The following is a 14,235-nucleotide window of genomic DNA, read 5'->3' as shown; positions in this document are numbered from 1 at the left end:
AGAGAGAGACAGGTGGACAGAGACACAGACAGGTGGAGAGAGAGAGGTGGAGAGAGAGAGCGAGAGACACACACAGGTGGAGAGAGAGAGAGAGAGACAGGTGGAGAGAGAGAGAGATACAGGTGGAGAGGGAGAGAGACAGGTGGAGAGAGACGCAGGTGGACAGAGAGAGAGAGACAGGTGGACAGAGAGAGAGACACACACACACAGGTGGAGAGAGAGAGAGAGAGGTGGAGAGAGAGAGAGAGAGACAGGTGGAGAGAGACACAAGTGGAGAGAGAGAGAGAGAGACACACACACACAGGTGGAGAGAGAGAGAGAGACAGGTGGACAGAGAGAGAGAGACACACACAGGTGGAGAGAGAGAGAGAGAGACACACACACACAGGTGGAGAGAGAGAGAGAGACAGGTGGACGGGAGAGAGAGAGAGACACACAGGTGGAGAGAGAGAGAGAGAGAGAGAGAGAGACAGGTGGAGAGAGAGAGAGAGAATCCTAAACATAAAAACATTTTCTTTGCGTGTTTCTAAAATCAAACCTGATATATGGAAGTTAAAATGTGACGTAATTCAAACAACGTAGAAAAACATCCTGAGTTCTCTATAGAACAGATCACGTTGTATTACTCCATATAATCAATGCATTAAGAAAATCACTGGAGCGATAAAATTAGAGTTGAAATGATTTGTCGATTAATCAGTCGATTGAAAAAAAGTTAATTGGCAACAATTTCAGTAATTGATTAGTAGTTTCAGTCATTTTTCAGTCTTGAAGTTCTAGTAAACTGAATATTATTTTGCCTTCATCATTTCTTTCTTTATTATTTTGTCTGCTTCCTTTTCTGCTCTTTTCATCACTTCTTCTCAATTGCATCATCTTTCTTTCTTTCTTCTGAATCAGCAATTGAAATTAAAATGTTTTAAATCAAAACATGAAAAACTGAAAACATTAAAATGAGAGAAGGTCATAAAACATTGACACAAATAAAAAAGACATTTAAAAAAACATTCCTTCAATCAGCAGCCAATCAGAGGACAGAACTCACGTTTGACTGTGAGGTCAGCGTAGGAGGACACGCCCACGCCTCGCTCTGATTGGGCGATGCAGCGATAGCGTCCGGAGTCGCCCTTCGTTGTGTTCTCCACGTCGAAGCTCGCCACGTAACGCCGAGAGTTCACTGGTTTAGTTTCCCTGACGACCGCTTGACGACCGCCCATCCCCTAACGACCGGAAACACAACACAGAGTCATACTACACACAATACACACGTACTACACACAATACACACATACTACACACAATACACACATATTACACAAATACTACACACAGTACACACATAATACACACAAACTACACACAATACACACATACTACACACATAATACACATATTATACACCAAATAATCACATTAAAATATGAATAAATATCCGCTGTACACACCAAAGTATTTACTGATTACATTCACTGAATTATGTTAAAATATACGGGGAGTTCATGGAGACAAAACTAAAATAAAATAATACAATCAACTTATATATAAAATATGGAAGATGAATTCTGTTTTTATATAAAACACATAAATATAATATAATATGTTAATAAAAGATTTCATTATAAAATGAAAAGCAAATGAAGAAAAACTAAATAAAAATAAATATATTTAAATAATAACGAGAGAGACAAAGTTAAACAGAATATAAATAAACTATTTGGTGAAAACAATGTAGAAGTACTGATCATGTATAAGTATTGATAATGTATGAGTACTGATCATATATGAGTACTGATCATGTATGAGTATTGATCATGTATAAGCATTAATCATATATAGGTATTGATCAAATATGAGTACTGATCATGTATGAGATCAGTATTGATCGGTACCTGCAGGTAGAGCAGCAGGTTGCTCTGTGGTCGTCCGTTGACGGTGCAGTGAAACGTCGCCGTCTGCCCTGCGTTCACCTCCACGCCTTTAATGTGCAGGAAGTGAGGCGTGCTCACTGAGGACACACACACACAACGCAGAGGTCAGAGGTCACACACTGATGACATCATCATCTGACTGATGTCATCACAGTGATGGCTAACCGTTTCCCCTGATCTCCTGAGCAAGGCAGCAAAACTCTCACCGATCAGAAAATGGATGATTGGAGTGTGTGTGTGTGTGTGTTTTCAATCAGTTTATTGGACTGTGTCGAGGTAAAAACAGGCAGCAAGAAACAGTTCAGGTTAAGGATGTTTACTGGAGACACACGCACAATGAGTGTGTGTGTGTGTGTGTGTGTGTGTGTGTGTTGTTCATAACAAAACAACATCAAAAATGTCTTCAGACTGGAAGGTAGATAAACAGACGGATGGATCAAAGTCCATGCTAATCAATTTATATTTTAATGAGCTCCCCTGTCTCCACACACACACACACACACACACACACACACACACACACACACACACACACTGACCTTGATTCTACTATGCCAGCTCAACTTTTTAACATTGTTATCCAATTAAGAAGCCAAACCTCGTTAACCAATTAGGAGCCTGTTCTATAAGGGGGCGGGGCCTTTGTGTGTGTGTGTGTGTGTGTGTGTGTGTGTGTACTTACTGCACTGGTGCCCCTGCAGTGTGATGTCCTTGATGGCCAGAACTCCTCTGTGACCGGTGCTGACCGCCTCGAACACCACCTGACACAAAGACCAATATCAGGATTATCAGCGTGATTATTGATTGCAGTAATCGCAGTAGTACCTGTAGTAGTAGTAATAGTATTAATAACAAGTTTAAAAGAAGATTTAGAACAAACTAAGACTGGATCTAAAGGGGATCCAAAAGTCTAAAAAGAGATTACACCAAATTTAAACAGCAGCTCTGGATGTGCTCCACATCTGAACCCAGTTTGTCCTCCAGTCGCACCTTTTAATCTTTAATGGCAACATTTTAGCTCCAGGTTAACAATTAATTATCCGTCACCAACACATTTGATATCTTCCATAACATTAGCATGTAATCTTCTTAGCTCACCATCGCATCCTTAAAATGTCACCAGACTTGAAATGAAGTATTGTCATTCTTTTTTATCATAAAATGGAGAAAATCTGACAAAGTCTACTTTGTTTTGTTTAATACATTTGAAGGCAGTAGTTTTGCGTCACATCTCCCGGCTTCACAATCAGAACCAGGTGCTAGTATCCCCGTCTACCAGCTTACTGGTCTAGTTGTAGTTATTAAATGTCTCTTAAATGCCCTCTCTACCATCCTGGACTCAACCCTGATGTCCTCCAAAGCTCCACTTCCTGTTAAAAATACTGGAACACGTCGTTGCCTCTCACCCAAAGCCCACCTCTGCAGGCTGAAGTCTTATCTCACAACAGTTCATCAGCTGCACCTCATCCACCGCTCCTCTGTCTCATTCAGTCCTCTCTTGTTTATTCTCCACATCATCCATCATCATGATCTCCATGTCCACTGCTACACAGATGATGTCCAGTTCTCCACTAAATTCACTGAAACTCACTCCACCCTGACCTGCCTCGCCCAAATTAAATCATGGATGAAAACAAACGTTCTCAAACTGAACTGTGATCAATCTGAGATAATCATCATTGGTCTCAAAAACTAAATTTCTGCCTCACCATCGAGAGCTCCACTCCTCTTCCCTCCCCGCACATTCGTAACCATGGAGTCATTGTTGATAACAAACTCCAGGACATCCAGAACTCCACCAGACCACATCACCCCCGTCCTGAAGCTCCACTGGCTCCCACAATGGATTCAATTCACACATGTTCATCTGACACCAGCCTCCTCTCTACATCCCGGCCCAAACACCGGACCTGGGGTGACAGCCGGCCCCTCACTCTGGATCTCTCTCCCCAAACACATCAGTGACTGCACTGATCTGTCGGTGATCAAAAAGTTACTGATCTTTAATGTCTACATTTTTTATCTTGAATGTCTCCTGCTACCTGATGATGAAAATCGATCGCTCTATAAATCAAAAGGAAATAAAGAATCTAATAAAATAAAAGTATTAATATTAATATTAATATTAAATGTTTGTTCTGTTCGATCAGCTGTCGTGTTGAAACTCATTTCTGTTGTAATGACTTCACCTGTGTGTATGCCTGTGTGTACATTAAAGTCTAATCGCCACGGAAACTGGCAGCACACACTTCCTGTTAGTGCCCAGAAACAGGAAGTTCTCCTTCCCCCATCCGTCAGTCCACTCCTCCTCCTCCCGGGTTATTCTTCTGTTTCTATCTCTCCTTCCTCTTCCTTTCATTCTTCTTCTCCTCTTCCTGCAGTTTCTGCCATCACTGCCTCTTTCTTTCTTTCTTTGTCCTTTTCGTCTTCCTGCTCTCTCTGTCCTATTCGCCTTTGATCCGCCCTTCTTTCCTTCCTCCCTTTCATCTTTTTTGTTTCTGTCACTCCATCCCTCCCTCTCTCATTAACTCTGTCAGTCTAACAAGGTGGATCTGTACCATGGTGATGCAACTAATTAGTGACGCCTGCAGTGATGATTGGATGGGTGTAATTGGCCTGTTCACAACCTACAACACCTGTGTGTGTGTGTGTGTGTGTGTGTGTGTGTGTGTGTGTGTGTGAGATTGACTGTATTGTTCTGAATCAATCTCTCTTCTTCTGTGGTGAAAGCAGTGAGGCAGTTCAGCTGGAGGTATCACTTTACTCCCCACAGAAAAGTGTGTGTGTGTGTGTGTGTGTGTGTGTGTGTGTGTGAAAGAGACCCCCTGCCTTTTCAAAGCTGACGACATATCGACACACACGTTTTGACCTGAAGAGACAAATATTAGTCTGAAACGTTCTCTCAGGGAAACAGAGTCGTATCAGTAACTCAGATATATTTCTGAATAACCAGGAAGCCGCTGTTGCTGTTGTTGTTGTTGCAAAGTTTAGACGTTATAAATTCCTATTAAATCCAACAAGGATTTATGGCTCTAATTGAGAGAGAGACTCATGAGGTGACTGCTTTACAATAAAGACAAATTATTCTGGAAAATTCATAAAACTATTTTTTTAGGTCTTGAGTTACTTCGGTAAGATGAACATTTTAGTTAGTATGTGGACAGCAGGTTGTTTGTGACCATCAGGTGTAGTGTAGCTACCATGGGCGGTAGTAGTGCTGCAATAGTGCTGTAGTTGTGTTGTAGTAGCGCTGTAGTAGCGCTGTAGTAACACTGTAGTAATGCTGTAGTAGCGCTGTAGTAACACTGTAGCAGCTCCATAGTAGTGCTGTAGTAACGCTGTAGTAGTGCTGTAGTAGCGCTGTAGTAATGCTGTAGTAACAGTAGTAACACTGTAGTAATGCTGTAGTAGCGCTGTAGTTGTGTTGTAGTAGTGCTGTAGTAGTTCAATTCAATTCAATTTTATTTATATAGCGCCAAATCACAACAAAAGTCATCTCATGACACTTTACAAATAGAGCAGGTCTAGACCGACTCTTTATAATGTTATTACAGAGACCCAACAGTAAGTAGTAGTGCTGTAGTAACGCTGTAGCAATGCTGTAATAGTGCTGTAATAGTGCTGTAGTTGTGTTGTAGTAGCGCTGTAGTAACACTGTAGTAACTGTAACAGAAATGTAGTGAGGTAGAATGTAAAGTAGCAAAAATGGAAATACTCAAATAAAGTATAAATACCTCAAAATTTAATTTAAGTACTGTACTTGAGTAAATGTATTTAGTTGCCAATAGCTAAAGTGTTGTTAATATTAGGGCTGCAACTAAGGATTGTTTTCATCAGCAATTAATCTGCAGATTATTTTCTGGATTCATATATTCATTTTTTGCTTTTAAAATATCTTTAGAAACACAGAAAAACTGATCATTTTTACTGCACCTTTACTGTCCTACTGTGTTCGACTGTGTCCTACCGTGTTCCACTGCGTCCATCTGTGTTCTACTGTGTTCCACTGTGTTCTACTGTTTTCCACTGTGTCTTACTGTGTCCTACAGTGTTCCACTGTGTCCTACTGTGTTCTACTGTGTCCTACTGGGTTCTACTGGGTTCTACTGGGTTCCACTGTGTTCTACTCTGTTCCACTGTGTCCTACTGTGTTCTACTGTGTCCTGTGTTCAAATGTGTTCCACTGTGTTCTAATGTGTTCTAATGTGTTCTACTGTGTTCCCTTGTGTCCTCTGTTCCAATGTGTTCCACTTTGTTCCAGTGTTCTAATGTGTTCCACTGTGTTCCACTGTGTTCTATTGTGTTCTACTGTGTTCTATTGTGTTCTACTGTGTTCCACTGTGTCCTACTGTGTTCCAATGTGTTCCACTGTGTTCTACTTTGTTCCACTGTGTCCTACTGTGTTCTACTGTGTCCTACTGGGTTCTACTGTGTTCCACTGTGTTCCAATGTGTTCCACTGTGTCCTACTGTGTTCTACTGTGTCCTACAGTGTTCCAATGTGTCCCACTGTGTTCTACTGTGTCCCACTGTGTTCTACTGTGTTCTACTGTGTTCCTATTTGTTCCTACTGGGTTCTACTGTGTTTCAATGTGTTCCGCTGTGTCCTGTGTTCCAATGTGTTCCACTGTGTCCTACTGTTTTCCAATGTGTTCTATGGTGTTCCACTGTGTTCTACTGTGTTCTATTGTGTTCTACTGTGTCCTACTGTGTTCTACTGTGTTCCAGTGTGTCCTACTGTGTTCCAATGTTTTTCACTGTGCCCTACTGTGTTCCAATGTGTTCCACTGTGTCCTACTGTGTTCTAATGTGTTCCAATGTGTTCCACTGTGTTCTACTGTGTTCCAATGTGTTCTAATGTGTTCCACTGTGTCCTACTGTGTTCCACTGTGTCCTACTGTGTTCCAATGTGTTCCACTGTGTCCTTATGTGTTCTACTGTGTTCCAATGTGTTCAACTGTGTTCCACTGTGTCCTACTGTGTTCTAATGTGTTCCACTGTGTCCTATTGTGTTCCAATGTGTTCTACCGTGTTCCAATATGTTCCACTTTGTCCTTCTGTGTTCTACTGTGTTCCACTGTGTCCTACTGTGTTCCACTGTGTTCTACTGTGTTCCAATGTGTTCCACCGTGTTCTACTGTTTTCCACTGTGTCCCACTGTGTCCTTCTGTGTTCCAATGTGTTCCAATGTGTCCTTCTGTGTCCTACTGTGTTCTAATGTGTTCCAATGTGTTCCACTGTGTCCTACTGTGTTCCAATGTGTTCTAATGTGTTCCACTGTGTTCCAATGTATTCCACTGTGTTCTACTGTGTCCTACTATGTTCCAATGTGTTCCACTGTGCTCTACTGTGTTCCAATGTGTTCCAATGTGTTCTAATGTGTTCCACTGTTTTCTACTGTGTTCCAATGTGTTCTAATGTGTTCCACTGTGTCCTACTGTGTTCTAATGTGTTCCACTGTGTCCTAATGTGTTCTACTATGTTCCAATGTGTCCCACTGTGTTCTAATGTGCTCCACTGTGTTTCAATGTGTTCCAATGTGTTCCACTATGTCCTACTGTGTTCCAATGTGTTCCATTGTGTCCTTATGTGTTCTACTGTGTTCCAATGTGTTCCACTGTGTCCTAATGTGTTCCAATGTGTTCCACTGTGTTCTACTGTGCTCCAATGTGTTCCACTGTGTTCCAATGTGTTCCAATGTGTTCCACTGTTTTCTACTGTGTTCCAATGTGTTCTAATGTGTTCCACTGTGTCCTACTGTGTTCTAATGTGTTCCACTGTGTCCTAATGTGTTCTACTGTGTTCCAATGTGTTCTAATGTGTTCCACTGTGTCCTACTGTGTTCCAATGTATTCCACTGTGCTCTACTGTGTTCCAATGTGTTCTAATGTGTTCCACTGTTTTCTACTGTGTTCTACTGTGTTCCAATGTGTTTCAATGTGTTCTAATGTGTTCCACTGTTTTCTACTGTGTTCCAATGTGTTCTAATGTGTTCCACTGTGTCCCACTGTGTTCTAATGTGTTCCACTGTGTTTCAATGTGTTCTAATGTGTTCCACTGTTTTCTACTGTGTTCCAATGTGTTCTAATGTGTTCCACTGTGTCCCACTGTGTTCTAATGTGTTCCACTGTTTTCTACTGTGTTCCAATGTGTTCTAATGTGTTCCACTGTGTCCCACTGTGTTCTAATGTGTTCCACTGTGTTTCAATGTGTTCCAATGTGTTCCATTGTGTCCTTATGTGTTCTACTGTGTTCCAATGTGTTCCACTGTGTCCTAATGTGTTCCAATGTGTTCCACTGTGTTCTACTCTGTTCCAATGTGTTCCACTGTGTTCTACTCTGTTCCAATGTTTTCCACTGTGTTCCAATGCGTTCCACTGTGTCCTAATGTGTTCTTCTGTGTTCCACTGTGTTCTGTTCTACCATGGTCTGTTGTCTTGCAGGTGCTGACTGGAGGAAAAGATGTGTTTTGGCACAAAAAGGTTTCCATAACGAGAGAAATCCACTTCCTGCTGCTGTTGCTGTACAATGTGTATGTGCTAGTGTTTGTGTGTTAGTATGTTTGCTTGTGTGTGTGTGTGTGTTAGCGTTTGTGTGTTGAACCAATTAGCTGCAGCCCTCATACGGTTTAGAAATGACAGAGCTTTTAAAGCCACATAAAAGAGCTTTCAATACGGATCAACCACATCCAGAGTGTGTGTGTGTGTGTGTGTGTGTGTGTGTGTGTGTGTGTGTGTGTGTGTGTGTGTTGTTTCATCTTAAAAACTCAATGACTCAAACACAGATCTTATTTTCCTGAATATTTTCAGAGGAACTGTTCGCCCTGAATATCACAACTGTCCTAAAATACTATGATTATTGCACTGTATCTTTTATCAGTAGTACTAGTAAAAATACTTGCATCAGTAGTAAAGTACTCGTGTTCGTAGTACTATCTGTCGGACAACAGTCATACTAACAGTGAAAGATAAATAGCTGTAATTTCAAGACAAAACTGAGTCTAAAAGGTTTAAAACAAGCCTTAGACCAGGTGTGTGTGTGTGTCTGTGTGTGTTACCTGGTAGTAATTGGGCCAGAAGGTGGACACGGCTAGCTCCACCCCTTTCCAGATGTGGTAGGCGGGGCCTGATGAGTTGAAGACTGGAACTCCCAGAGGACTGTTGTTCTCTGCAGGAAACACAAACACTGTGAACACCTGAGAGCTCTGCCCCCCACATACACCTGAGAGCTCCGCCCCCACACAGACACACCTAAGAGTTCGGCCTCTACACCTGAGAGCTAGAACAGTAGTATCACGTTGCAGTATTTGTACCTTTGACGTAGACGTTGAGCGTGGCGGGCGTAGCACCCTCGCGGCCTCCCGCCTGGTAAAACAGGAAGCTGACGCAGTGCGTGTCGTTCTCTTTGAGCGGCGGCAGCAGAAGCTGAGCGCGCTGACCACTGTAACGACCCGACGTGTTCACAAACAGGAAGGAGGAACCTGCAGACAGGAAGTGACACTGCATTAACAAACACAGGACACAAAATAAAAGTCTACACAGTGATCACTTCAAAATAAAAGCATGGTCTCATAAAGTCTAGAGAAAGACAGGAAGTTCAGAACAAAAATGAAAACCCTAAAAGATCATGTAAATGCAGATGTTTTCAGTAATAGGTTATTAAATATACACATTTTATGAAAACGCAGAAAATGACATATAATGACTCTAGTTGACATATGAATGGTGTAAGTGACATAAATGGTGTTGAGCTAAATAAAATCAAGGAAGAAATACAATAACGAAGAACTGTGCAGCGATCACATGCTCACTTTTACTAACTTTTTATTTCACAATGAAACCGTGTGTTTCTGTGACCAGCAGCACTAACCAACATCAGATGAATAAAGTCAGAGTAAAAGCACATGTCAGATTACCAGATGGGAATTACAGACTTTAAAATGAAAGCATTTAAATAAAAAGCAAAGAGGACATTAAAGACGGCAGTAAAAAGATAAAAGGATCGTGTGAGCGGAACAGGAAATCCATAGCTGAAAGAAGAAGATAAGAAAATAAAAGACTCTCATTAGTATATTAGAGCAGCAAATCCATAATTCATCAACAATGATAAAAAATAAACTGTGTGTGTGTGTGTGGACAAACCTCTCATTTTGTCAACCGTGAAAATCTATAATTGGAAGACTTCAGAATAAAAGCGTGATGTCACACTTTAAAGCTTTGAAACTCAAAACCACCCTGAGTGTGTGTGTGTGTGTGTTTCATGACTACAGCTGTCAATCAGCCGAGCTTCTCTGGATTCACTTTTCTTTATGTCTGTTTCTGTAAAGTTTCTATGAAATTCAAATTACTCGTCTTCTTTTTTACAATGTGTGTGTGTGTGTGGGTTGAAGGGCGTCTCCATGGTAACAGCAGGAGAGCAGTAACAGTGAAATATTCCTTGATTCGGTGGTTGTTCAGCTGTCAATCAGACAGTGTTCAGACTGTGTTAATGAAGTCTCTCTCTCTCCAGCTCTGATGGAGACTTATTTTACAGAGCATTCACTTTGTAGTTTCTCTAGAAAAACTACAGACTTGGGTTCTTTTCTTCTCTGATGTATGTCAACATGACAACAGATTGAATTAGTACAGCTGAGTTCTGTATGTTGGTGTCGGTTATATTACAAGTACAATTCAATCACAGCAAACAGTTGAAACAGTCGATCAAGTCGGGAAATTCTACAATTCTTCCACAAATAATGATTTAAGAGTTAATGGAAAATAAAATACAAAATCTTACAAATATAATCAAGAAATACAAATAAATTGCGTGAATAACTTCTCAATTGTTATTATTCTTATCATTAATACTGTTTTTGCAAATCTGATAGATGCTAACATGCTAACACCACCTTTCATCATCTTAACGCCATCAGGAGAGAAGACCCCGATGGTCTGTTGTAATGTCAGCTGCAGGTCAGTGCTGCTGCTCTCTTTACAGACACATTTTTCAGTCTGTATTTGTTCACATGTAGTCACATGGTCTCCATCACAGCAGCTGAATCAGCTGTTAGCAGCTCCTGTCTGCAGTGTCCTCATGGATGGACAGACAACTATCACTGAGACACTGAAGGAAACTTAAAAACAGCAGGATTCTCAGGCAGGTTCTGCAGCGTCTTTCTCTCTGATGTCTGAGTGGATTTCTGGGGGTTTGTTCTGATGGACATCAGAGATGATGACCTCCTCTGGAAATGGACATCACTCTGAATGATCAAACATGAGTTTCATGTCTGTGAGTTCAGATCTGACTGAGTTATGACTCTGAGAAGGAGTGCGACTTTTGACTCTTTTCCTCCCCTTCAGCTCTCCAGCGCCCCCCTGAGGAGGTTTTAGTCTTTGTCCTGTTAAATGTCTCCATGTCTGTTACAGACCAGCGGTCTCATTTATAAAACAGTGCGTAGGATTCATACTAAAAGTGTGCGTACGCACAAAAGCTGAAAATGGCATGCGCCCCAAAAAAAAATCTGATTTATAAAACTGTGCTTACGCTCACCTGCAGGCAGCGCTCCCTTTGTACACGCCCACATTCAACCATAAATGGTCAAAGCAAAGCACGACATGAATATTGATGCATATAAATTAGCTGCTGATCAAGTGTAAGTAAAAATAACACTACTGGTTTTAATTTTCATGATAACGTGCACCTACAATCAACCTTTGATATCAAGTGAAATGAAATGTGTGATACAGTCTGGCTTCAGAACGCATGGCTCAGAGTTTACTCACAGAAGTCTGTTTTATAGATCACCACTTGGGAAGTGGAGAACGCTTCTTTCAGGCCCGGTTCACACAACAGTTATAAATGAGAGCCCAGATTCTGTAACTCCACCGGGGTTAAAATGAGTTCAATTACCGACGAGCTCAGTGAAGCTTTCACCCCCCCCCCCCCTCCCCCCCTCCGCCGACACACACAATGACATTCAGAACACGTTATCGCCGTCAGTTACAACTAGTGACACGTGAGTTGTTTCTTGTCTCTTGAAGACGAATCAGAGGAAACTGTATTGACCTTCAGATGTAAAGACGGCAAACAGTGATTTCCTCCGCGGAGATCAATTTAATCTGAGAGGACAGTTTTGTTTTATTTCATTTCCAGGTTACAAGTGTGTCTGCGTGTCAGCGGATCAATGGTCCTTGAGCAGAATCGATTAGAAAAACAAGAGTTTTAATCATCGCAGAGAGAAGAAGAGGAGGAGGAAGACGACGAGAGATAAATGAGGGGGAACCGAGGAAGAGATGATGGGCGAGCAAGGACAATACAGACTAATGAGGAGAGAGAGAGAACAATGCACACTGATGAGTTCACACACACATTCTTCTGTAAATAGAGATACATGCATTTATGGTCACTTTCAATCTGATTAACGTTTGTTTCACGTTTCTTCTCAAGTTGACGCGATCAGTGAAGCGACAGGAAATCAATCTGCAACAAACATGATAATCAATGAATCCATCGCTGGTTTTCTTCTTCTTTGACAGTAAAATGAGCATCAAAACCATTCGAACATTTGACTTAATGATTCTTTGATTAATTGGAAAAATAACAGATTATTTCAGATTAATCATTAATGAAAATAATCACTAGTTATATTTTTTCAAACTGTGACATGAACGATTCTTTTGTTTGTTCTTCATCTTATTTGAGTTGATGTATTTTCCATCATCTTGTATCATAAACATTTGTTTGTTTTATCACTTTTCATTTATATATTTCGGACCTTTCAAGTCTTTTTTTGTTCTCATTCGTTTGTTGTCTCTAGTTTTGCTTTTCTCGCTCTCTTTTGTCCTCACTTATTGGTTTTCATTCATTTTAGTTTTCATTTCTTTCTTTCTTCTCATTAATTTGTTTGTTTTCATCAGATCAGACTTTTTATTTCTTCACATTTCTTCTTCCATCTTTATATGAACACTGTAATTGAATCCTGTCTGAACGTCACTATTTCCTGTGTGTGCTTCTGTGTTGAGGTCATGTTTCCGTGGATTGTCCTGACTGGTTTGGTCATGTCTCAGTGTGTATGTGTGAAAATACATGTGTGTGTGTGTGTACCAGCTGTTTCCTTAGCAACCGAGGAATGTTTTAGAACAAACAGCCAGAGAGGTCGAGCTAACTGATTTTCAACAATGAAACAGTTTAGAAACGAACAGATTTACTCCTGACATGTCTGGAATAACTGCATATAACTGGAATAAGAATCAGGAAGTGAGCCCCCCCCATTATCTTTGCCTCCCCTTCAGCTCTCCGGCGCCCCGCTGAGGAGGCTTTAGTCTCTGTTGATGTTTGGCTCTAATTTTTGAATGTATTTATACCTGAAAACTGTGATTAACTGAGTTATTATTCTATTATTATTATCATTCATTCTACTCTACACGCTGCTTATTTTGTATGTTTCTTTTAATGAATTCATTCTTTTTTTATGTTGTTTTTCCATTTCGTTATTTGATTTGGTTGTTGGCCCATTTGCTCTTGTGCTGTTCTTGAACTTCGGGCTTCAGGTTAATGTTTGCTTTACTTGTACTGGTGGTTACTGGAGACAATATAACGTTTAATTATTAGTTAATAAATCAATCATCAATGGAAGAAGAGAAAGAGAGTCTGTGAGGAGGAAGAAAAAGACAGAAAATAGAAAAACAAACTGCTGATCTCGATCATGTCTTGGCGTTTCTCTCTCTTGTTAACCTCCCGCCCCCCTCTCACCTGTCGGCCAATCACAGACAACCCCTGCCATCTCTAAACCAATCACATCAGACCCAGCTCACGCATGTACACACACACACACACACACACACACACAGATGGAGGGGGGTAATTCTATTACCAGAGTTATATTGAAACGTGAGGAGAGGCAGCTGCAGCGTATTGAAAAGATTTACACAAACACACACACACACATCAGCAGGAAGTGTGTGTGTGTGTGTGTGTTTCCTGTCGTCCTGCAGTGATTTCAGGATTTGACTGTAAGTTAAAATGTCTGACAGCATGTCGACACAAACCATCCAACAGGTGACACGTGATGTACATGTTGTTTATTGAACAGGTGAAAATATAAAACGAAAACAGTGATGGAGAATAACTGTGACTGGAGAGTCAAACGGTGCACTAACGTGTTTTTAAAGTAGTATTGGACACATGAACATGTTGACCTGATAATGGCGCTAGATAAAGAGTCAGAGGATCACCAGAGTAATTACAGTTCATCCTGAGGGGACCATGAAGGTCTGAACCACGTTTCATCACAGTCCATCCAGCAGCTGTTGAGATGTTTCAGACAGACA

The 14,235-nt window shown here is 41.0% G+C and overlaps 1 protein-coding gene across 1 annotated transcript in view; it reads right to left on the bottom strand.

The window, feature by feature from the left end:
- The window catches only part of LOC139304040 (receptor-type tyrosine-protein phosphatase mu-like), a 130,824-nt gene that overhangs the window by 71,582 nt on the left and 45,007 nt on the right, over nucleotides 1-14,235 (bottom strand). The window contains exons 3-7 of the mRNA XM_070927876.1: nucleotides 9,240-9,407; nucleotides 8,985-9,094; nucleotides 2,611-2,689; nucleotides 1,890-2,005; nucleotides 1,046-1,220 (exon numbers count right to left, since the gene is read on the bottom strand). Coding sequence (XP_070783977.1) covers nucleotides 1,046-1,220; nucleotides 1,890-2,005; nucleotides 2,611-2,689; nucleotides 8,985-9,094; nucleotides 9,240-9,407 — 648 coding nt within the window. The remainder of the gene's footprint in view (nucleotides 1-1,045; nucleotides 1,221-1,889; nucleotides 2,006-2,610; nucleotides 2,690-8,984; nucleotides 9,095-9,239; nucleotides 9,408-14,235) is intronic.

The sequence above is a fragment of the Enoplosus armatus genome, chromosome 21 (assembly GCF_043641665.1).
Source record: "Enoplosus armatus isolate fEnoArm2 chromosome 21, fEnoArm2.hap1, whole genome shotgun sequence".
Lineage (NCBI taxonomy): Eukaryota > Metazoa > Chordata > Actinopteri > Centrarchiformes > Enoplosidae > Enoplosus > Enoplosus armatus.
Note: the sequence above shows the minus strand (reverse complement) of the source record. Positions and strands in the feature narration are given on the sequence as shown.